The 25,449-nt window shown below is 46.6% G+C and overlaps 2 protein-coding genes across 3 annotated transcripts in view; both read right to left on the minus strand.

Annotated features, from left to right (window-relative positions):
- The window catches only part of LOC123369342 (maestro heat-like repeat-containing protein family member 7), a 1,253,347-nt gene that overhangs the window by 792,760 nt on the left and 435,138 nt on the right, over positions 1–25,449 (minus strand). The window lies entirely within an intron of this gene.
- The window catches only part of IGFN1 (immunoglobulin like and fibronectin type III domain containing 1), a 58,772-nt gene continuing 40,505 nt past the window's right edge, over positions 7,183–25,449 (minus strand). The window contains exons 18-23 of the mRNA XM_045014425.1: positions 21,379–21,681; positions 19,271–19,359; positions 18,096–18,291; positions 17,079–17,378; positions 15,814–16,140; positions 7,183–8,508 (exon numbers count right to left, since the gene is read on the minus strand). Coding sequence (XP_044870360.1) covers positions 8,495–8,508; positions 15,814–16,140; positions 17,079–17,378; positions 18,096–18,291; positions 19,271–19,359; positions 21,379–21,681 — 1,229 coding nt within the window. The 3' untranslated portion in view covers positions 7,183–8,494. The remainder of the gene's footprint in view (positions 8,509–15,813; positions 16,141–17,078; positions 17,379–18,095; positions 18,292–19,270; positions 19,360–21,378; positions 21,682–25,449) is intronic.

Genomic DNA, 25,449 nt, shown 5'->3' on the forward strand with positions numbered 1-25,449 from the left:
TGCAGGTTCCTGTCCTATCTGTGCTACTGACTCAGTGTGTGAGTTTGGGCCAGTGGCTTCTCAGTTTCATCCTCTGTGAAATGGAGATGAGACTAATACCCCCCTTTCCAAAATGCTCTGACGTTCAGGTGAGATAAACAGTGCTATGTACGTGAAAAGTATTAGCATTACACAGTTCAGTATCCTTCAGGAGCATGTAAAAGCTTCTCTGGTAACTAAGCCTGTTTTACAGTTCACTGGTCTGGAAAGGGTCATGCCCAAGCTTTCCTCCCAGCTGGTCTGTTCATGTAAGAAATAAAGCACTGAAGGTGCTGCTCATGCTGGAGGAGGCAGGGGCCAATGATTACTTTATAAAGAATGTGCATGTGGACCCTGCTGTATTGAATACATAGAGCCGTAGATATGTACAAACATATCCCCTAAAAGTTTGAGGTTTTAGTAGGATGGAGGGTAGTTTGGGAACCTCAGTCCCAAAGAGCAAGGATGGCCCAGTGACTGGAACACTAGCTGGAGACCTGGTTCAAGTCCCAATTCTGCCACAGACTTCCAGTGTGACTACAAGCAAGTCACTTAGCTTCTCTGTGCCTCAGTTTCTCACCTGTATAATGGGGATAATAGCACTGCCTTGTCTCACAGGGATGTTTTGTGGTTAATTACATTAAAGATTGTGTGAGAGAGGAGAGACCTTTGTATCTCTGGTCACTAGGTATCAGTTGCGAGGATTACGCCTGAAGAGAGAAGGGAAACTTCATTGGTGTTTATGTTAGGGTGTTTAAATGCATTTTCTGATTCAACGCTAATGGAGCTAAAAGACATTTCCAGCCTAATCTTTTTCATGCAGTGTAATAACTGCAACCTGGTTCTTTGTTGTTGTTCTTTACTTTGTTTGATGTCAGACCTGCTAGAATCTCACAGGTTCTCCTCTAAGCCACCCTTATTTTACAAGGATACCTCAACCATCAGTACTTTTACAATGCAGGGAATCCATCACATCTCTCTATGTGAGACACATGCATGTATATCTATGTAAGCAAAGTCAGGATGAGCCCCACCCTGCCATCTGGTGGTAAATTATGGGGAGTGCGGAAAGTGTTGCATTGGTATTTCGGTTATTTGCATGGGCACTCCCACCCCACTTAGCATACCGCAAAGCAGCATGGGATGGTTACTTTCACAGCTGTGGGAGCCCCCAATTTCGTTGTTATTGGGGCAGGAGGAATGAAATGTTGTCACCCTGATTGGGTAAATGGGGAACTACAAAATTGTCTTGTGATGGGGGGTTTCATTGTCAGCTGGATAGCGCTTGCTAGATGAGGCACATGGGTTCCAAAACCCATTGAGAGGAGAGAGGCTGGGGGCCAGTATCTGTACTTGGTGGTGCAGGCTCCTTGTGTGAGCCAGAAGCACCAGTTCCACCTGTGCCTCTCTCCACTGTGGAATGTCAGAGTTAACTTTTGATTCCCTTAAGAATCTAGATGCAGGTTACTGAGCTGAATTCACTGGGGCTCCCCTACTATGAGCTGAAATCACTGAAGAGCTGGACTTGCTGAGCTGGACTTACTGAGCTGAGAGCACTGTGCTAATGAGTGGAGCTGAAATCACTGAAGAGCTGGACTTGCTGAGCTGAGAGCACTGTGCTGATGAGTGGGGGAGCCTGAAGCAATACTGGCAGAGCAGAGTGGAGCAGTTTGTGCAGCCAGTGGGTGAGTGGAGCTGAGCAGCTCGTGAGGACGGCTGGAGCGGATCACAGGACAGCTGGTGGACCAGAGCAGCTGGCAGAGTGGAGCAGCCCACAGAGTAAGCGGAGCTGAGCTGTTTGCGGGGACGACTAAGGGAAGCAGAACCCCACGAAGAGGCAGGGCAGCTGGCCCCGAACCACGTAAGGTGCCCCTTTCTACCTAGGCTGGGGAGGGGGACCTCTGCAAAGAGACTCTTGAACTCTGGGCTGCCTGACCCGGGACAGAGACTTTTGAATTGTGGGACTTTTGGGACTGTGGGTGATTTAGGGGGGTTGCTGGACTCAAGGGCCCAGAGAGAAGGACACGGCCCAAGTTGCTGGGGTGGGTCTTTGCTCACGGTTTGACCTATGAACTCCAATTGAGGTATTTTCCAAATTTCATGCTTGTTGTTGTTTATCTTATGTAATTAAACCTTTTCTGCTACACCAAGAGTCTGTGCTTGCGAGAGGGGAAGTATTGCCTCCTTGAGGCGCCCAGGGGTGTGTGTAAGATTTTCCCAGATCACTAGGTGGGGGCTCGAGCTGGTCTGCATTACGTTGTGGGGAAGGGACCCCTAGGTATTGAACCTGGCCCTTGCTGCTATCGTTTCAGCCTGGCAAAGGGGTTACATCTATCATTCTCTATAGAGATAGAAAGATAGTCATGTACCTTTATTTGCCATTTTTCTCACTGTCTCTGATACTATGGGATAGTATTAAAATGGAAAAAAGTCAATGATGGTTATGAAGGAGATTAGAGAGATACAATGGCAGATAGTAAACAGGCAGTATGAAAGTTTTAGAGTTCACTTAAATAGCTGAACGCTAAGAAATAAAAATGATGACACAAGATGACAAAGCGCCAGGTTTAATTTTTAAAGCAAATTTTACTTAACGTTTTCTACTGATGCCCAGGCAAATTTCCGTCTATGCAGAGCCCTTCCCTTCTATGGTGACGATGAACACACGATGTCAAGTAACACACAGACTGAAACAATGTTAATGTCAGCGTTTTCCTTTTGGCCCGGCTCCCCCAGCCGGAGTCCCGCATCCCCGCAGCCCCACTCTCCCGGCCGGAGCCCCGCAACCCCGCGGTCCCGCTCCCCAGGCCGGAGGGCGGCAAGTCTCGTGGCCCCGCTCCCCCGGCCAGAGCCCCGCAACCCCGCAGCCCCGCTCTCCCGGCCGGAACCCCGCAACCCCGTAGCCCCGCTCTCCAGGTCAGAACCCCGCAACCCCACTCTCCTGGCCGGATCCCCCGGCAAGTCCCGCGGCCTGCTACCCCGGCCAGAGCCTCGCAACCCCACAGCCCCGCTCCTTCGGCCGGAGCCCCACAACCCCGGCCCCCCGGCCCCGGTCGAGAGTGGCAAGTGCGGCTGCCCCGCTCCTGCTGCCGGAGCCCCGCAACTCCCGCGGCCCCGCTACCACCGCTGGAGCGCGCAAATCCAAAGTGCCGCCCGGAGAGTACATGCCCCACGAATCAGGCCCCGCACTGGCTAAAGCCGGCCCTGAGGAAGGCCTCATATCTGATCCAGTCTGCCAGTCCCTAAATTCCTGTATTTGTCCTTCTCATAGACAGAGAACGGAGAGATCATTATAATGGTCGCCCAATTGCCGTCATGGTTTCTTCTTTGCCCTGGGAAGGACAGTCTGCTTGGGCTTGGTGTGTCAGTTAAGCAGCCACAGAATTTCTGCAACAGCACAACAGGGCCGGCTTTAGCCAGTGCGGGGCCCGCTTCGTGGGGCTTGTACTCTCCGGGCGGCACTTCGGATTTACGCGCTCCGGCGGTGGGAGCGGGGCCGCGTGGTAGCGGGGCCGCATGGCTCCGGCTGCGGGAGCGGGGCAGCCGCACTTGCCACTCTCGGACCGGGGGACCGGGGCCGCGGCATTGCGGGGCTCTGGCCGAAGTAGCGCGGATGCGGGGTTGCGGGGCTCCGGCCGGGGTAGTGGGGCCGCAGGACTTGCCGCGCTCAAACTGGGGTGCGGGACCGCGGGGTTGCGGGGCTCCAGCCTGGGGAGCGGAACGGCACGGCGGGGTTGCGGGGATCCGGCCGGGAGAGCGGGGCCGCGGGACTTGCCGCGCTGCAACGGGGGGAGAGGGATCGTGCGGTTGCAGGGCTCTGGCCGGGGTAGCGGGGCCGCGTGGCTCCGGCCGGGAGAACGGGGCTGCGGGGCTCTGGCCGGGGTAGCGGGGCTCCGGGGCTCCGGCCGGGAGAGCGGGGCCGCGTGGGTCCTGCCGGGAGAGCTGGACTGCGGGGTTGCTGGGCTCTGGCCGGGAGAGCGGGGCTGCGGGACTGTGGCCGGGAGAGCGGGGCCGCGTGGGTCCTGCCGGGAGAGCTGGACTGCGGGGTTGCTGGGCTCTGGCCGGGGGAGTGGGACCGCAGGGTTGCAGGGCTCCGGCTGGGGGAGCCGGGCTGCGGGGTTCCGGGGCTCCGGCCGCGGTAGCGGGGCCACAGGACTTGCCGCGCTTGGGTGGAGGAGCGGGGCTGCGGCGGAAGAATGGGGCTGCGGGGATGCGGGACTCCGGCTGGGGGAGCCGGGCCAAAAGGCAAATGCTGACGTTAACATTGTTTGAGTCTGTGTGTTACTTAATATTGTGTGTTCATTGTCACCATAGAAGGGAAGGGCTCTGCATAGACGGAAATTTGCCTGGGCATCAGTAGAAAACGTTAAGTAAAATTTGCTTTAAAAATTAAACCTGGCGCTTTGTCATCTTGTGTCATCATTTTTATTTCTTAGCGTTCAGCTATTTAAGTGAACTCTAAAACTTTCATACTGCCTGTTTACTATCTGCCATTGTATCTCTCTAATCTCCTTCATAACCATCATTGACTTTTTTCCATTTTAATACTATCCCATAGTATCAGAGACAGTGAGAAAAATGGCAAATAAAGGTACATGACTATCTTTCTATCTCTATAGAGAATGATAGATATACATGCATCTGTCTCACATAGAGAGATGTGATGTATTCCCTGCAGCCAGGGCCAGCTTTAGGAAGTGCGGGGCCCAATTCAAACAATTTCAGGGCCTGGTAGGGATGACTTAAAAAAAAAAAAAAGGGTTTCATAATAGCAGCCCTGTTAGTCTGTATCCGCAAAAAGAACAGGAGTCCTTGTGGCACCGTAGAGACTAACACATTTATTTCAGCATATTTCAGCCCAGAAAGCTTATGCTGAAATAAATGTGTTAGTCTCTAAGGTGCCACAAGTACTTCTGTTCTTTTAAAAAACACATGTGGGGCTTGTACTCACTGGACAGTGTTCCGAGTCTTCGGCGGCACTTCAGCAACGGGTCCTTCACTCGCTCCAGGTCCTCGGCGGCACTGAAGGACCCGCCACCAAAGACCCAGAGCGAGCGAAGAACCCACCGCCAAAGTGCCGCCGAAGACCCAGAGCGCCGCCAGGTGAGTAAAAATTAAAAAGGCGCCTCTAGCCAGGGAAGGGATTCTCACTGGGCACGGGGCCCTCTTAGGTGCAAGGCCCGATTCGGGGGAATTGGTGGAATAGGCCTAAAGCCGGCCTTGGCCCTCCTAATCCAATATTTTGTCTCTGACAGTGACTAGTACCAGCCACTTCAAAGAAAGGTACAAGAATTTCCATAGTGGAGAAGTATGGAATAACATGCCTATAGGGGACATTTCTTCCTGACTGCATCAGTCAGTGTCGGGTTTATGCCTTGAAGCATGAGGGTATGTATCCCTTTGTAATGATGTGGTTCTGGCGGGACCCAACTGAGAGTGCCAATTCAGGACAAATCGCTTAAACAGGGCAGTTACAGCCCAAGGCTGGGGGTTTTCCATCTCTAAGGCAAACCAAACCAACCAGATAAAGAGGACTTCGGTCTCACCCCACTGGCTAACCACAAGTCACACAAGCAATTCCCTTAGACACTCCAGTTTTCCAGTTATCACCACCAGTGCCACTCATCCTGGGAATGAATGGTTGTGAAAACCAACACCCCAATAAAAGAAAACGGTTCTCTCAATTCCAAAGAATCAAGCCCCAGACCCAGGTCAATATACAAATCAGATCTTACTCACAAATCATGCTGTTGCCAATCTTTTAGAATCTAAAATCTAAAGGTTTATTCATAAAAGGAAAAAGATATAGATGAGAGAGTTATAATTGGTTAAATGGAATCAATTACATACAGTAATGGCAAAGTTCTTAGTTCACGCTTGTAAAAGTGATGGAGTAAACTGCAGGCTCAAATCAAGGCTCTGGAGTACATCCCCCTCTGGGATGGGTCATTCAGTCCTTTGTTCAGAGCTTCAGTTTGTAGCAAAGTTCCTCCAGAGGTAAGAAGCAGGATTGAAGACAAGATGGAGATGAGGCATCAGCCTTTTATAACTTTTTTTCCAGGTGTAAGAACCTCTTTGTTCTTACTGTGGAAAATTACAGCAAAATGGAGTCTGGAGTCACATGGGCAAGTTCCTGCATACTTCGCTGAGTCACAAGGCGTGTTTGCCTTCTCTCAATGGGTCAATTGTGTAGCTGATGGTCCTTAATGGGCCTCAAGCAGGCTAGGCAGAGCTAACACCAACTTGTCTGGGGTGTCACCCAGAAGCACAGCAAATTTGAAATAAAGACCGTATAGAGCCAATACTCATAACTTCAACTACAAAATGACACATGCATACAGACAGCACAATCATAACCAGCAACCCATAACCTGGTCTTAGACACCTTATATGACCCCCTTTTACATAAGATTTGGTGCCACTACAGGATCTTGGTTGCAACCATGTTCTATATGGTTCCAATTTATATCAATAATGTCACACCCTTATCTTTTCTCTGTATCTAATTTGTATAAGCATATGTAAATTAGACTTTCCAATCCATCATTCTGCCAATGCCTCATAGGTGCTCAGATACTACAGTTATAGGCAACCTTATAGAAACCTAGATGGATCTGTTATTCCATGAAGGTTTGGCAAGAATCTCAGCAGGTATGATAGAATGAGGAGGTAGCAATTCATACACAAAAAAGTGGTTGTAGAGTATGTGAAATCAACATTCAGGGACTAGCTGCTATTTTTATTTTGAAGACAGAATCCCACTTACTCAATGTGGTTTTTATTATTTAATTTCATCTTGACCCATCATTGCCATTTCTGTACATCGTTAGCACAAAACATTATCAAGGAAAGCCCTAACGGGAGGGGAGGTGGGGAACACTTCAATAACATGAGCTCCCATGCAAGCATTTGATTGGCTGTCTGAGGATCCAATGGCCACCAGTTTCCGATTCTTGGCTTGGCCCTGCTTGCTAGGAATCCATTACCCAGCAACAGCTCTAGCACAGAGTCTATGATGCTTTCTCTCTGTGCTTTCATCAGAAACTGTTGCTTTCAGTCCTTCATCCCCCTTTCAGTGACCAAACCATTCAACCAGTGCAGACTCAATGGACTCAGGTCACGGTGGATTCTCATGCAAGGTTTTAACTGCACTGTATCAAAGGTAGTGTAGAGATGGTGGGAGCCAGGGAGAAATTATATTTTCAGCATTAATTTGTTGGAGTAAATATATTACATCCTGGGTAGTAGCACTGAGGACAGGAGCATAGTGCAGAGAAGTGCAGCACGGCTCTACCCATGTACCTTGATCCTTGCTACTCCAGTCTTGGTCTCCCACTTACCTCTGCCAGTGCACCTTAATGCTGACATACCATCCCTGGAGAGACTGCCAACTTTGTGGCTGTTTTGTTTTTATATAGACATATATTGTTTTCGGCCTGGAGGGTAAAGAGCATAATACACATAACTTCTATTGACAATGAGATAAATGCAGAACTGCTGTTAACTGAATGGGGACTTTTGGAAGCCTGGTGTAGCTTGTTACACAACAGGCTAAAAACAAATACCTATCTACATCTTAGATGTTTGTCAGGAGGCAAAGGATTGCATTAAAATCTCAATATTTCTCCTGGTTTAAACGACTTCTTTTCCATGCTGGAGGGGATGACTGGGGTTAATCTAATTTGAAATCTGTCCCAGCCTTGCTGCTTTGCATCGAAAGCATCTGCTGATCTCCTCCAGCCTTCTTTCTCATACCTCAACCCTCCAGAGGCCAAATGTGGGACCAATGTGACCCCCTCAGGGAGGAACAGAACTCACTGGGCAACTCCCACCAGCCAGGAAGCCCTTCCTCTGAGGATCCAGGAACATGCCACCTTTTCTCCCCACCACAACCTTTAAAGTCATGCTCCCCAGTTCTTCGGAGATTTTAAAACAAAGGGAACAGAACAATGCCAAACCATGTGAGACAGGCAATCAGAAATCTGATCCAAGCCTGTCGGCTTCAACGAGCTTCTCCAGCAAAGTTTCTGCTTCCAAGAGATTTCTCAGCCACGGTTCATGAGTAGGTGGAATTAGCCTCTTGGCATTGCAGGATGATGTCTCATGCCTGTGGTGTCCATGGAAAGTTCACTCATGGCCAACTCTACCTACCTACAGTTCTCCCTCCACAGTCACCTTCTGTGTCCTTTAAGTTTCTCCTTGCTTTGGAAGGCCATCTTTCCCCCCTTTGGAGGGCTGTTGTACAGAATCATATGTCCATTCTGAAAAGATTTTGCAGTTCTAAAAGCTTTTGTTTTCTCCCACACACATGCAGCACAATGCTCAAGATACAGCCAACGGGTCAGAAAACAAGAGACAACCTGAGACTGTCAGCTGGTTATAAAACTAGATTTGTAGCTTTTGGGTACTGTGTCAGTTCTACATAAAAGCGTTGTCATTCGGACGGCTGTGCAGAGCTGTCCTCAGGCAGATCACATTAGAAGGAGGGATCTAAAAGTGAGAGGGAGAGAACATGAGGGTTGTCAATATTAGAATGGAGACCGTTTGGAAGGCATACAGAGAAGAGCAATCAAAAGTATTAAGGGGCTGGAAGGAGTGATTTATGAGGAAAGATGACATTATCAAATGAGCCCAATTCTTTCCTGGTGTAATCTCACTGGAGGTGTGTTGAATAGCACCAGGCATGAATTTAACCCAGTACATATAGATTGGCTAAACGATGACTAAGGGGAAACATGATGATTAGAAGGTACAAGCTCCTCAGTGTATGTCTACACTGCAAGCAGGAAGTGTGACTGGATCACACGTAAGCATATCCGAACTAGCTTTGATCTTCTCCAGCCTTCTTTCTGGTACCTCTCAACTGGGATCAAGCCAGCTCACTGAAAATCGCAGTGTAGTTGCAACAGCCTGGCTGCTGGCACAGGCCAGCTACTCATGTACAGACCCAGGCTCTGGGATAGGTTTGTACTTGGGCAGCCAGCCGGTGCTTCTCTGAGTGCCACCATCACTTCACTGCTGTTTTTTGTGAGCTAGCTCCATCAAAGCTAGCTCAGTGAAGACATACCCAAAGAGGAAGAGGCATTACTTAGGGTGTCACAAAGGAGTGTAAGTAGAAATAACGGGATGAAATCAACAAAGGGAACATTTAGGCTGAATATGAGTGAGCTGTGCCAGAGCCTCCCAATGGAAGTGGTGAGAGATCTACCTGGGGCATTTATAATTACCTGGAGAATATACTGTAGAGAACAACCATGCACTGGCCCCTAGGGGCATGGCCTAGTTGTGACCTAATTGATCTTCTCATCTCCAGTTCTTCAGTCCTGTGAGAACAAAACTATGTTCTGGGAATACAGGTAGGGTATGCTCAAGGGATCGCTTGACATTTGATATTCTTCATTCAACGTGTTATATCCTTGGGGCAGCCGGTGTAGGAAGCAATCACTTGAGGCCAGAGAGCAGACAGCTAACCAAAACTTCCATTTTATTTACAGACACAGAGAGCTCACTCAGCCGGTTGAAACCGGCTGAGCTATCCCTTAATAGTCTAACTCAGTTGCCATAGTAACAAAACCCATGACAACCAAATACACAACATATTCCTCCCCCCCTAATAAGAACATCCCCAAAATAAAACACACACTAAACTAGAGAAGGAGGGTAGACTGCCTCCATTCCCGGCTAAACCCTGGGGATTATTTTGCCCCATAACCGTGGGTTCGCCCTAACTAAAGATCCAGCCGATGAGGAGGCCTTCTGTCTCTAGGTGGATTACGGCGAACTTCTGGTGTTGTTGCACCCGAAAGTACTAGGGGCTCAGGGTCCGCAGCACGAATAGGTGAGGAGGTGGTATCAGCTCGTGCTGGGCAAAGGGGTATCTCAGCTGCCGGCGGTAATGGAGGAGAACAGTCAGGAACAGGTGACTCATGATTCGGTGTCTCACCAGGAGGGGTGAAGTCAGACCCCTCAACTGCAGATGCGTCCTGAAGACTGGCATGACCTGGCAACAGCTGATCTACATGTCGCCGCCAGGTAAGATTCTCTGCAGTCCGGACTGTATAGGAAACAGGTCCTGTTTGAGTGATGACTGTGGCCGGGACCCATTTAGCTCTGGAAGTATAATTCCGAGCCAAAACTGGCTGTCCTGGGCTAAAGGTTCGGTCTTTTGCTCTGGGTGCCCGTCTGATGACTTGATATTGCTGCTGATGTTGCACAGTTTGTCTGGGTTCAGAAGGTTTCAGCAGATCAAAGCAAGTGCGCAGCTGTCGTCCCATCATTAGAAAGGCTGGGGAAGCCTGGGTCGTAGCATGAGGTGTGTTTCTATAGGAAAGTAAGAAGGTATCCAGACGCTTTTGAATGGAGTGTTGTCCCTTTGCTGATTTCAAAGCGTTTTTCATTGTCTGCACAAATCTTTCAGCTAATCCGTTGGTGGACGGATGATATGGTGCTGACGTGATGTGGTGTATCCCATTTGCCTTCATAAAATTTTGAAACTCCTGAGAGACGAACTGCGGTCCGTTGTCGCTCACAAGTTGTTCTGGCAGACCAAAACGACTAAAGAGTCCTCGTAGTTTTTGAATAGTACTCTCTGCAGTAGTGGACTGCATTATAGAGACTTCTGGCCATTTAGAATGGGCATCTACTGCCACCAAGAACATGCTTCCTTCAAGGGGGCCAGCAAAGTCAACGTGAATACGTTGCCACGGGTTTTCAGGCCAGTCCCATGGGTGTAGGGGTGCCAACTGGGGTGCATTTCTTACACCCTGACATGACATACAAGCTTTTGCCTTCTCTTCAATAGCACTGTCCAATCTAGGCCACCAAAAATAGCTTCGTGCAATTTCCTTCATGCGCACTATTCCACAGTGACCGGAATGTAGCTGTTCTAACATCTGTGATCTCAGGGGTGGTGGAATAATGACACGCCTCCCCCACAACAAACAACCAGATTGGACCGATAACTCCGTCCGCCTGGACATGTAGGGAACAAGGTCGGGTGAGACCGGAGAGGTTTGTCGAGATTTTCCATGCATCACCAGGTCCATAACTTGGGATAATACTGGGTCAACGCGGGTTGCCTTCTTTATCTGAGTAGCAGTGATGGGTGTATTCTCTACCTGTTCAAAGTAGAAGATTTCCTTTTGGGCACTATCTTGATGTTTGACCGGTAAAGGCAACCTTGAGAGGCCATCTGCATTGCCGTGCAGAGTGGATTTCCGATATTTGATTTCATATGTGTGTGCAGAAAGTATCAATGCCCAACGTTGCATACGACTAGCAGCTAATGGGGGAATGCCTGTGTAGGGTCCAAAAATTGATGTCAGAGGTCGATGGTCTGTAAGAAGAGTAAACTTTTGCCCAAACAGGTACTGATGAAACTTCCTAATTCCAAAAACAATTCCTAATGCCTCACGTTCGATTTGGGCGTAGTTAGTTTCTGCTTTGCTTAGAGTGCGTGAAGCAAAAGCAATAGGTCTTTCTTTTCCCGAAGGCATAATGTGTGACACGACCGCTCCCACTCCATAAGGGGAAGCATCGCAGGCCAATTGCAGGGGTAAGGATGGATCAAAGTGCGTTAGAACTTCAGAATTTAACAATGCATCCTTAGCTTTGTTAAATGCAACATCACAGGCTTCAGTCCACTTCCAGGCCTTGTTCTGCCCAAGGAGCTCATGAAGTGGTTTTAGCAGTGTGGCTAACTGTGAGATGAACTTTCCATAATAGTTCAGTAGTCCTAGAAATGAACGCAGCTGGCTTACATTTCGAGGTGGGGGAGCCTCCACAACAGCTTTAACTTTTGCAGGGGCCTTATGAAGACCTGCAGAATCGATGATGTGTCCCAAATATTCAACAGAGGGCTTGAAGAATTCACACTTGTCTTTGCGAACTCGTAGGCCATACTCTTCCAGTCTTTGTAGGGTAGCCTCTAAATTCTTTAAGTGATCCTCTTCATTTCTTCCAGTGACCAGGATATCATCCAGATAGCACTGAACTCCTGACAAGCCACACAAGATCTGGTCCATAGCCCTCTGGAACAGGGCGGGAGCCGATGTGATTCCGAAGGGTAGGCGACAGTATCGATAAAGCCCCTTATGAGTCACAATAGTTAACAGCTCTTGGGACTTTTCATCGACGTGCATCTGTAAATATGCTTGACTCAGATCAATCTTACTGAACTTTTGTCCCCCAGCCAGGCCTGCGAAGAGGTCATCGATGCGGGGAAGCGGGTATTGCTCTGCACACAACACTGGGTTGACAGTGACTTTAAAATCACCGCAAATCCGGAGAGAGCCATCTTTCTTCACGATTGGAACGATAGGAGTGGCCCATGAGCTATGGGTAACTGGTATTAGGACTCCATTGGTGACCAGGCGCTCCAGGTCTGCTTCAACTTTTGGCCTGATGGCATATGGCACAGTTCGGGCTTTCAGATATTTTGGTGGACTGCCAGGTTTAATGTTCAATGTCACAGTGATTCCCTTCATACTTCCCAAATCATCTCCAAAAACAGCAGCATGTTTCCTTAGTATAGGGGTTAGACTGGTTTCTTCTTTAGTCATCCGGTGCACTTCTGCCCAGTTCAGCTGAATCTTCCCAAGCCAAGACCTACCCATTAAGGCTGGGTAGTCACCTCTCACCACAAACAGTGGCAATTTAGCCGCCTGTCCATTGAGCTCCACCTTAACATCAATAGTGCCCAACATGGGCACAGCTTCACCTGTATACGTCTTCAGAACAGTTTTTGTTGCCTTAAGCGGAAGATGCTGTAGCTTTTCCTTATACACAGTCTCAGGAACCAGCGAGACAGCTGCACCGGTGTCTAGTTCCATGCGTATAGGTTTGCCCTCCAATAAGGGGGTTACCCAGTATTCATGTGAGCCCGCTGCCAAAGACAAAACATGCAGTGGCACTTCCTCTTGTGAGGCGGTGTCACCTTGATCATCCTGGGTCTGCTCTAGGGTATGCAAGGTTCCTCTTTTTGTCGGCCAGACCACAGGCCTCTTTTTCTTTTGTTTACAGGCACACTCAATGTGTCCCTTTTTGCCACAGTGTCGACACACCAGGTCCTTACACCAGCATTCTGATGCCTGGTGTCCTGGCTTACCACAGCGGTAACATTCTTGACTCTGCACAGTTTTGTGGGTCGGTTCTTGTGACACTTTTTGCACCCTAGGGGGTGCACCGATGTATTGTGCCTCCCTTGTAGCCAGTTCCATGGAGACAGCAATATCAACAGCCTTCTGTAATGTAAGCTGAGCCTCTGTCAGTAGGCGCTTCCGTATAACTTCACTGCAGAGGCCACACACTAACCTGTCACGCAGGACATCATTTAACATCTCTTTAAATTCACAGTGTTCTGCTAGCTTTTTTTAAATGGCTACAAATTGTACAACTGTTTCATCTTCCTTTTGGTCTCTTTTGTGGAACCTATATCTTTCAGCAATTACCAGTGGTTTTGGGGAGAAATGAGACCCCAGGATTTCCACAATGTCACTGTAAGATTTAGTCTCAGGCTTAACAGGGTGCAGTAAGCTGCGTAGCAGAGAGTAGTTTTAGCCCCTACAACAGTTAAGAATATTGGCACCTTCTTCGCTTCTGTAATGTCATTTGCAATAAAAAAAAGCTCAAAACGCTCAGTATACACATGCCACTGCTCTGTATTCTCATCAAAAGGCTCCAGGGGCCTGGTCAGAGTAGCCATGATTTTTAGTTTCACTTTCACAGTCAGTGCAAACAAGCAGCTTTTTTTCTTTGTTTGGTCTTTACCTTGACTTCTACTTCCTTCTGTTACTGGAGCAGCACCAGGATCCCACCCTCGTCGCCAGTGTTATGTCCTTGGGGCAGCCGGTGTAGGAAGCAATCACTTGAGGCCAGAGAGCAGACAGCTAACCAAAACCTCCATTTTATTTACAGACACAGAGAGCTCACTCAGCCGGTTGAAACCGGCTGAGCTATCCCTTAATAGTCTAACTCAGTTGCCATAGTAACAAAACCCATGACAACCAAATACACAACACAACGTTAGTACTTTAAACCTGTGGCTCAGTGAAAAGTAAAAGCAGGCCAACTTCATCTCTGCTGTAAATCAGTGGAGTTGCACCAGAGAGGAATGAGTCAGTCTGTCCATACTGACAAGATTGGAACTTAGGAGGCTTTCCCAGCCCAGGATTTCTCTGTGACTGATGCAAGTAACCTCAAGGCTGTATAAAAGTGTTAGAAGCAAGTAGAAAATCCAATGATTTTCCCCAGGATCATTCTAGCCTCAAAAGTTTCTTATTTTATTTTGTGGAGTACACATATCGTGGCTGAGATGCTGAATATGCTTTGCAGAAGTAAAACAAAAGTGTCTCTTCAGAGATTTCTGGAGATAAAGAGTCTCTTGAGAGACTAATCTGTTCTGTGACCAGGGCACCTGGCCTAAATTTATGTATGGCTCTTCCAATCTGCAAGAATGACTTGGATTAATTTCATACCTGTTGTGAGTTGTTGAATCATGTCATGGTACCATGAGCTATTATTCACAGCAGGCCAGATCCTGAGGTCTATTCATTCATTCTTTAGTCACTGATTTCAGTAAGAGCTCTGCCTGAACGCACACTGAGTTAGAAACTGAATAATGTGTGCTGAATGCTAGTGCCTTCCTTTTCCAACCCAGACATAATCCCTGCCCCATCATACGCATTCTCAAACAACTCCACTGGCTTTCTTTCATTTCCGATCTGGATCCTGAATTATCCCCTTGAGGAACTTACTCCAGCCTAGCTCATGTCCTTCCCTCTCTGTGCTCACCTTCTCAGCTGCTTTGTCCATCTAGCCCCAGTTTTCTCCCAATTGCTTCAGCCAATCTCACTATGGCTGGTGCAAGAGTCTTCTCTCCTGCAGCTTCTGCCATCTGGCGGAGCTTCTCTGTGACTCAACCTCATTAGATCAACACTAGATGTCTCTTTCTAAAAAGATATGCTCTAGCCCAGCCAGGAGTTATGGGCTTGATACAGGCAACAGTGGCTGTGTAATGACCTGTGTTATGTGGGAGATCAGATTAGCTAATCATGATGGCGATTTCTAGCCTTGAAATCTATGAATCTCCATCTGTTTTCCAATCTCAGCTGAAAGCCTCTCTCCTCTGCTTCTTAATTTCTATTTCTCTCGGACTCTCTTGGTCTTTGTAGATGTATTATTGAACTCAGTAAAGCACTCTGGGTAAACACTACTCAATATAAAGTTGCATTGAACTGGCAAATAATGCCCCATGGTAGCCGGTTGCAAGATGCCCTGGTGGCAATGAAATGCTATCTTACATCACACACACGGGTGGTGCACAGAAGATGATGTGCAAGGAGCCATCCATAGTGTCAGAAGGGACCACCAGATCATCTAGTCTGACCTCTGGCATATCATAGCCTGCTACCAGCACCCACACACTAGACCCAATAAGTGCTCTGGGTTCTCTAATAACCATGAGCAGTCAGGACCTTGGTTTTCTCTCTCATCTTACAGCTGCATCTCCAGCATCACAGGCCCTCTAGCACAGCATTGGGGCATTGGGATCAGCACAGACTGAGTGTGCCCCCTACTGAGTCCACCACTCTGCTCCCTGTGGCACCTTGTTTTTTCTTGGCATCTCCCATCTGAATACGAACCATCCTTCAAAAGATTCCAAATTTGCCCCAACACCACGGCATCAGAGCTCTTCCCAATCTGTAGTATGTTTATCCTCACAACCTCTCTGTGAGGCATTATCTCCAATTTGACAGATGCAGACTGAGGCAGAGAGACTAAGAGACTTCACTTTACCTTTTATGATAAGCATGGCTTTGCTGACCGCATGGCCCAATCCATTGGTGGCTTCCACCTTGTATTCTCCTTCATCTCTCTTCGTGACACCTGGGATCACCAGGCAACAGACACCAAAGTCATTTGTGCTGAAGAAGGTGGGGTCTTCTGAGAGATTCCTGCTATCCTTGTACCAGGTGATCTTAGGTTTTGGGTAGCCACTCACTGCACAGCTCATGTGACAATCAAATGCTGTGGTCACCACATGGGGCTTCAATTGGACGAGGAATCTTGGGGGCATATTTTGATTCACCCTCCTGTACTTGGGTAGTCTGACTTTAAACTCATCTATAAGAGACAAATACACACTCAGCGACTGCTCCAGGGGACTAAAGACTGGGTGCAGAAGCAGCCTCCAACCATCGCACTTAATAATTGCATTTGGCATCCACCCTTCAAAATTGGCAGAGCCTGGCTCCCTAGGTCAGGGTTCATGGCTCCTTCTGTGAGTTGCTATGCAGTGGCCATATGTGTAGGGCCCTGGCTCTCTCTGCTGTATTATGACCCCAGTTACTGTTACTGGGAGTTCCTTTAATCCAAGCATTGAGACTCAGTAAAAGGGGACAGAACTAAAAGCTTTGTTGATCCAGTCTGTGCTGCATGTAGCACCCAAAAGTCCTCTCCTAGAATGCAATAGGCTCAATATAAAGCCTGAGCTGTATTCTCTTAAGTTTTCCAAAGTCCCAATCAGGAATCTGGAGGGGATCATTAGGTCTTTGGCATATGGACAAGGCCATGGCTCCTTCTACAGATCATGAGGATTACACAGTACCAGTCTAGCTCCTGCAGGTCACCTGTCCTTCCCAAATGGCATGGGGTCCTCAACTCCTGCAGGTTGGATTCTGTGGCTCCTTCTTAAAATTACCAAGTCTTCACCATTGAGGTCATAGCCCTTGGCTTCTGTAGAACTCATCGAATTTCAGAGTTTGCTAGGAATTAATTCTCTTGGAAGCTCTTACCCATATGAGTAATATGAGCCGGTATACTGGTGGGAATGGAGAAGCCAAGCTTCACTGTTCCCACTGATCTGTAAACATTCATGTCCAGGAGGGGACATCTTTCCTTGCCCAACAGTATTTCTTGGGGATATCTCAGTGGGCTCTCATTTGGGCAGACAGCATACATATGGGGATTGGGACACACTGACAAGGATTTATTAATGGGATAGTTTGACTGAGACCCAACAACACAGGTGCACTGATAGATTTTTTAAAAGGCCTTTTTACCCTTTTCCTTTTGCATAATCCAGGGCTGCACCGTTTCAGATGGATCACTGGTTCCCATGTAATTTTTGGCCACAACCCTAAAGTAATACCCCCGGCCAGGGATAAGTTTGGTGATGGTAAACTTGTTGGTGTAGATCAGGTCACCCACCACTTGCCATGAGCCCTTGTTGGAGTCACGTTTCATAACCACATAGTACAGGTTACTTTCCCACTTCTCTGTCGGCGAGGGCTCCCAGATCACTGTCACTGTATTAAGGATTTTCTCTTGCAGAAGAATAGGACCGGGGGACTGTGGGATATCTGCAAAGTGAAGACAAATAGTATGGAGGCAGTAGAGAAAGTGGTAAGTTTAAGATGTTACAACAGTTCTGCAACCCCATAAACTTCATGGAGGTCAGATATTTTGAGCATTGTGGACAGCTAAACTTGATGATCTTTAGTGGGAAATGAACACTGATCCCTTTGCTCCAAATATACGGGTCCTCCCATTTGGATTAAGGGAAATTCAGCATTAACTGGACTGGCATTAGTGACACATCTCTTTCCCTTCTATTGGATAGCTGATACAGCTGTGTTTTTATAAACTGTTAGTGAAGGAGCTGAGAGGGCTATAGAGTTCTTATGGCTGGACATGGGTACTTTGTTCCATTTGCTAACTGACTTTCACAGAGCCCTGTCATGGACTGAGACACCTGGCTGTGTTATGGACTGTATAAGTTGGCACTCCGATAGCTTGTACTACCCTAGTCCTCCCAGAGAATACAGCTGTGTCTCTGTTGGTGGTACCTGGCTGGGTCTTGGATTGTAATTTAATCAATGGATGACAGTATTCTGTAGACCTGCCCTAGACTATACCACCTGGTCTTTGGACTGTCATCTCATGAAAGACTGTATTACCTAGCCCTTTCCTTGTCCACAGTGCTTAACCCCATCAAAACTCACACTCCTCTACTTAGTCATGGACTGGATCCTCTCCCTTAGCATTTTATTCTCCACCAAACCTGCTATGCATGTTACCTGCGACTTGGACTTGGAAGCTGAAGGATTCTTTTTTCTCCCACTTATTTTGAAGTATGATGGTATAGAGCCCAGCGTCAGAAAACTCAGCTGATGGAATCAAGAGTTGGCTGAGGCCATCTCTGGTGCTCACTATGGCCCTGCTGGGTAGAGGAAGCCCATCTTTTAGCCAAATCACTTCTGGAGTTGGGGATGCCTATTAAAGATAAACACCAGTTATAAATCAATCTGCTTTGCCTTTGTATTTGTATCCTGTGGTAGCTTCCTTGCTTTGTCCTCAAATGTTTCCTTAGCTCTAACTTGTTTCTTTGCCCCTGGAACCATGGCCAACAAAGGGTGTGTTGCCCTAAGCTGTTTCAGTATCACTAAGTCAGAAAATAATTATTAGCTCACAAGTTGTAGTTGACAGATAGGCAAGAGTAGCCCTATTAAAAGCATCTGCTGCTTTTTGGAGGGAAGACGACTCCTGTCTGGATGATTGTTCCATTTTTCCTTCTGGTCCCCTGCCCTCCTGATGTCACATTGCAGTGACTTTCTTTCAGCCTAGGTGAGCTGGATGCAGCTCCCTGTAGAGCTCATCAATGCCACCTTGAGATCAGCCAGAAGGTTTGCTCCCCTTCTCTTCAGTAGGGACCAAACACCAGATCTCACCCATAGTGCTCCCAGCCTTTGCCAACCTGTAAGAGTCAGAGGCTAGATCTTGGAATCAAACCTGTGCCTTTCACATGATACAACCAAGCTGCACCACTCCTCTTGCTGTTTAGTTGGATGAACATACTCAGCAGGGCCTTGTTAATTCTCCTACCTTCAGTTCTCACAAGGAAAGCAAGGGATGGGCGGGAGGAGTGATTAGTTGACACATTAAAATCTGAGAAGTTGGTGCTAATATTTTACACTTTTTGGTGCCTTCCATCATCAAGGATCTAAAGTGTTTTACTTTACACACCTTAATGAATTATCTGAACTTCACAACTCCCCTTCCCCATGAAGGGAACCATTACTATCCTGATTGTACAAATGAGGAATGTATAGAAGATGCAAACCAATTAGATGACTTGCCTAAGGTCATATGAAAATTCTGCAGCAGAATGAAGAACAGAACCTCAGTTATTGTAGTTATTTTTACAACATGGAATCGTATGGAGGACATCTTACAAACATGCTTCAATGCTTACTTCAAAGGGCATGTGCACCCGGATACAACTTCCCGCTTTTATAATCATAAAGTTTTTCATAGTGTCATCTCTTAGGAACTTGGGATTAACTGGAATGCAAAAAATAGTGAACACAATTAAAAGCCACATCTTGTTACAAGGTCGCTGACAGATTTTAAATCACCTACATTCAAAATAGCATCTCCAGTGTTCTAAAGTTCTCTCCTCCTGCTGGCTGCCTGACATATCTCTGGCAGCATGATGTCAATGGAGCTCTTTCACTGAGTGAAAAAGTGCCAGAGCACTTGCTGAGCATCATCTTTCTGTATTTACATAGTGTTGATGACTTAAGAGGGAAATACTGCAAAAAAAGGTATTCACAAATGTTTGTTTGAATAGAAACCATGAAATCTCCTCTACAGCATCTGTGATCCCTCTGACTCAGTTTTCACAATCATGCAAATTAACTTTTGTTCACAGTAATGTTTGTGGAAAAGGAAAGTGTTGTGAACAGTCTGTTCACAAGAGCATTGACTTCAGTATTCATCTGGACAGCTCTTTGAGGGCTTGGGAGTCAGCCAGTCAGCTAAAACAATATCATGCGACCTGGATGTCCAACAACACACTGCAAATAGTGCATTAGAAACAGTGAATAGTCAAAGCGACAGCCACAGGAACCAAGTTCTGAGTGACCCGTGGGCTGAAGCATGTTCTCAGAAACCATTGTTGAATCATTTCAAACAGCAAACAAGTTCATACAAAATCAAAGCCAGTTTGCCGATAATTTATGAACAGAAAAGGAGTGAAATTCACTGTCTATATTGTTTGCTGCCCTCCTGAGCATGAAACCCCATTGCTGTCTCTGCAGCAGGAGGGAGAGAAATAGCTACTCAAGTACAGACCCACTTTCCCCCCCATCTCCTAGTATGTGGCACAGGGGCTGAGTCACTGAATCGTTTTGAAGAGCTTTAGTCCATTATGTCAGAGTGAAACTCCTTGCCTCCCCTTTTACCTGGCTCATTATTTTCCCATTTTTTGTTTATATTGTAGAGGTACAACTGAGACTGGGGCTTCATTGTGCTAGGTGCTGCACAATACACATAGATCCCGCCCCTAAGAGCTTGCTGTCTAGATAAGTCAGACCAAGAGTAGGAGGGGAAAGAGAGGCATAAAGAACTGAAATGATTTACAGCAGGTGGAAAAAAAGCCCAGGTCTTTTGGCTCCCAGCTCAGTGTCCTGGACCAGATCACACTCCCTCATTAAAAACATATATAAAAACTTTTCCATTTGTCTGAGGTTTTTTTCTTTTAAAGGCTCTGAGTGTATGGTAGATCCAGCCTTTTAATGACAGACAACTGAAAGTGCCACCTATAGCTGGCTGACTGGCAAAGACATTACAAAAAATGTGACTCTTGTATTGAAAGTTTCCCAGCGCCAGGCTAAAAACTGGAATGAACATGGGATCTGGCATATGAGATCATGTCACCGGTCCATCTGATCTGATATCCCTGCTTTGGCAGGGGCCAATGGTTGATGCCTCAGATAAAGGTGAAAAACCTCTGTAATATGTTTGACCAATGCTGAACACAAGGTGAAAAATGTCACAGCCTGTGCAATGTAATTAAGCCAACCTAAGCCCCGGTGTAGACACTGCTCAGTCAAGGGGAGAATTCTTCTGTCAGCCTCTCGGAGGGATTGGTTTACTACAGCAATGGGAGAACACCTTCCGTCCCTGTCATCTACACTACGGTGGTGCAGCTGTAGTGCTGCATCTGTGCTGCTGTAGAATTTCTACTGCAGACGTACCCTAAGTATCTGAAAAGGGATAATATTTGAGATGCTAGAATCACAGTGAGCCTCCAACATGAGCTGTGGTCATCTCAAATGGAACCCTCAATTTTCCTGATTCAATAAGGAATATAGGAGCGAAATTATCTGTGTCTGCCGCCTACAGCCTGAGATAATCATCTACAACAGGCTCCTGTGCCCTACAATCCACAGATTGACTGGCCTCAGCTCAAGTTTCAATTTGAATCTCCAACAGTCAAAGGTGCCTTTGGATGGAGAGCCCATGATTTGTACTTGCAGGACTATGACATCTTTTTAGGGGCAGCACATTTTGACTCACCAATGGGAGGCGCAGCTTGGATGCAAGTGTCCAGTGCTAGGGCTTCCCCTAGGCCTCCCTCATTGATGGCCCTCACGCGGAGGAAGTACATCTCTCTGGCTTGCAGACCTTTAACTGTACAGGTTGTCAAGCCTATGGGGACAGTGTTACAATGGGTCCACTTGAGGCTGTCAGAGGATCGCTTCTCCACCTTGTAGCCCTTGGCAGACCCCCCTTCCTTTGAATCAGGTTTCATCCATGCCAGAGTGATGCTGGTGTAGTCAGTATTGGTCACCTTAAGGTCCCTCACTCTACCAGGAGGCTCTGGAAAGGGAAAGTTTATTTAGACTTCATTGTCCTAGGATTCCTGCCCCCACCATCAGTGCACTGCATAATCCATCCCCAACATGTTTGCATTGGGTATCCATTCAGTCAGGCTCCTTGCAGTGTAGAATCATCGAATCATAGACTTTAAGGTCAGAAGGGACCATTATGATCAACTAGTCTGACCTGCACAATGCAGGCTACAGAATCTCACCCACCCGCTCCTGTATCAAACCTGTGTCTGAGCCATTGAAGTCCTCAAATCATGGTTTAAAGACTTCAAGATGCAGAGAATCTTCCAGCAAGTGACCCGTGCCCCACGCTGCAGAGGAAGGCAAAAAAAACCCAGGGCTTCTGCCAATCTGCCCTGGAGGAAAATTCCTTCCTGACTCCAAATATGGCAATCAGCTAAACCCTGAGCATGTGGGCAAGACTCACCAGCCAGACACCCAGGAGAGAATTCTCTGTAGTAACTCAGATCCCACCCCATCTAACGTCCCATCACAAGCCATTGGGCATATTTACCACTAATAGTCAAAGACCAATTAATTGCCAAAATTAGGCTATCCCATCATATCATCCCCTCCATAAACTTATCAAGCTTAGTCTTGAAGCCAGATATGTCTTTTGCCACCGCTACTCCCCTTGGAAGGCTGTTCCTGAACTTCACTCCTCTAATGGTTAGAAACCTTCATCTAATTTCAAGTCTAAACTTCCTGAGAGCCAGTTTATATCCATTTGTTCTTATGTCCACATTGGTACTGAGCTTTAATAATTCCTCTCCCTCCCTGGTATTTATCCCTCTGATATATTTATAGAGAGCAATCATATCTCCCCTCAGCCTTCTTTTGGTTAGGCTAAACAAGCCAAGCTCTTTGAGTCTCCTTTCATAAGACAGGTTTTCCATTCCTCAGATCATCCTAGTGGCCCTTCTCTGTACCTGTTCCAGTTTGAATTCATCCTTCTTAAACATGGGAGACCAGAACTGCACACAGTATTCCAGATGAGGTCTCACCAGTGCCTTCTATAACGGTACTAACACCTCCTTATCTCTACTGGAAATACCTCGCATGATGCATCCTAAGACTGCATTAGTTTTTTTCACAGCCATAGGTGGCTCATAGTCATCCTGTGATCAACCAATACTCTGAGATACTTCTCCTCCTCTGTTACTTCCAACTGATGCCTCCCCAGCTTATAACAATCTATAAGGTGCCACAGGATTCTTTGCTGCTTCTACAGAACCAGACTAACACGGCTACCCCTCTGATACTTAACAATAATTCTTGTTATTAATCCCTAAATGCATGACCTTGCACTTTTCACTATTAAATTTCATCCTGTTACTATTACTCCAGTTTACAAGGTCATCCAGATCTTCCTGAATGATATCCCAGTCCCTCTCTGTATTGGCAATACCTCCCAGCTTCATGTCATCCGCAAACTTTATTAGCACATTCCCACTTTTTATGCCAAGGTCAGTAATAAAAAGATTAAATAAGATTGGTCCCAAAACCGATCCCTGAGGAACTCCACTAGTAACCTCCCTCCAGCCTAACAGTTCACCTTTCAGTACGACCTGTTGTAGTCTCCCCTTTAACCACCTTTCCATTTTCATATTGATCCCCATCTTTTCCAATTTAGCTAATAATTCCCCATGTGGAACCATATCAAATGCATTACTGAAATCAAGGTAAATTAAATCCACTGCATTTCCTTTGTCTAAAAAATCTGTTACCTTCTCAAAGAAGGAGATCAGGCTGGTTTGGCACGATCTACCTTTTGTAAAACCATGTTGTATTTTGTCCCAATTACCATTGACCTCAATGTCCTTGACTTTCTCCTTCAAAATTTTTTCCAAGACCTTGCATACTACAGATGTCAAACTGACAGGCCTGTAGTTTCCCGGATCACTTTTTTCCCCTTTCTTAAAGATAGGAACTATGTTAGCAATTCTCCAGTCATACAGTACAACCACTGAGTTTACAGATTCATTAAAAATTCTTGCTAATGGGCTTGCAATTTCATGTGCCAGTTCCTTTAATATTCTTGGATGACGATTATCTGGGCCCCCCAATTTAGTCCCATTAAGCTGTTCAAGTTTGGCTTCTACCTCGGATGTGGTAATATCTACCACCATATCCTCATTCCTATTTGTCATCCTACTATTATCCCTAAGCTCCTCATTAGCCTCATTAAAGACTGAGGCAAAGTATTTGTTTAGATATTGGGCCATGCCTAGATTATCCTTAACCTCCACTCCATCCTCAGTGTTTAGCAGTCCCACTTCTTTCTTTGTTTTCTTCTTATTCATATGGCTATAGAACCTTTTACTATTGGTTTTAATTCCCTTTGCAAAGTCCAACTCTACGTGGCTTGTGGCCTTTCTCACTTTATCCCTACATGTTCTGACCTCAATAAAGTAGCTTTCCTTGCTGATCCCTCCCATCTTCCACTCCTTGTAGGCTTTCTGCTTTTTCCTAATCACCTCTCTGAGATGCTTGCTCATCCAGCTTGGTCTACAACTCCTGCCTATGGATTTTTTCCCCTTTCTTGGGATGCAGGCTTCTGAGAGTTTCTGCAACTTTGACTTGAAGTAATTCCAGGCTTCCTCCACCTGTAGATCCCCAAGTTCTTCAGTCCAATCCACTTCCCTAACTAATTTCCTTAATTTTTTTAAGCTAGCCCTTTTTAAATAAAAAACCCTAGTCACAGATCTATTGTTGTTTATCCTTCCATTTAGTTTAAACTGAATTAGCTCATGATCGCTCAAACCAAGGTTGTCCCCTACAACCATTTCTTCTATGAGGTCCTCACTATTCACCAAAACCAAATCTAAAATGGCATCCCCCTTGTTGGTTCAGTAAATAATTGGTGAACGAATCCATCAGCTATCGCATCTAGTAAAATCTGAGCCCTATTATTATTACTAGCACTTGTCCTCCAGTCTATATCTGGGAAATTAAAGTCTCCCATGAACACACAATTCCCATTAGTACTTACTTCATTAAAAACATTAAAAAGGTCTCTATCCATATCCAAATCGGATCCCGGTGGTCTGTAGCACACCCCAAGGGAGCCTCTAGTAGCTTTCTTTCCCAATGTGATTTTTGCCCAGATAGACTCTGTCTTATCCATTCCATCCCTTCTTATTTCTCTACAGTCTACCTCATCATTGATATACAATGCTACTCCACCACCTTTGCCTTTATTTCTGTCTTTCCTAAACAGCACATACCCTTCAATACCTGTACTCCAGTCATGACTACTATTCCACCATATTTCTGTTATTCCTATAATATCTGGTTTCACTTCCTGCACCAGTAACTCTAGTTCCTCCATTTTGTTACCAAGGCTCCTCGCATTGGTGTACAAACATCTTAATTTTTGCTGTTTGGCTTCACTGACATTCTTTACCCAATTAGGCCCAGACATTCTACCACCAGTATCACCTATTAGACTGGTATCTACACTACCCTTCCTCCCCTATGTCCATTCTCCTTCCCATGGCTGTATCCTTTCTTACTTCGTTTTCTTCCCTCTCAATGTTAAAATCGGCGTGGAGATTACCTGGACATCTCCCAACCATCTCCCCCCAATTCCTAGTTTAAAGATCTCTTAATCAGTTATGCCAGCCTCCATCCTAGAAGTCTATTTTCCTCCCTACTCAGGTGAAGTCCACCCCAAGAGAACAGTCCTCTGTCCATGAATGCCTCCCAGTGGCCATACATCCCAAAGCCCTCCTTATAGCACCACTGCCTGAGCCAT

This window comes from Mauremys mutica, chromosome 4 (genome assembly GCF_020497125.1).
Source record: "Mauremys mutica isolate MM-2020 ecotype Southern chromosome 4, ASM2049712v1, whole genome shotgun sequence".
In the NCBI taxonomy this organism is placed as follows: domain Eukaryota; kingdom Metazoa; phylum Chordata; order Testudines; family Geoemydidae; genus Mauremys; species Mauremys mutica.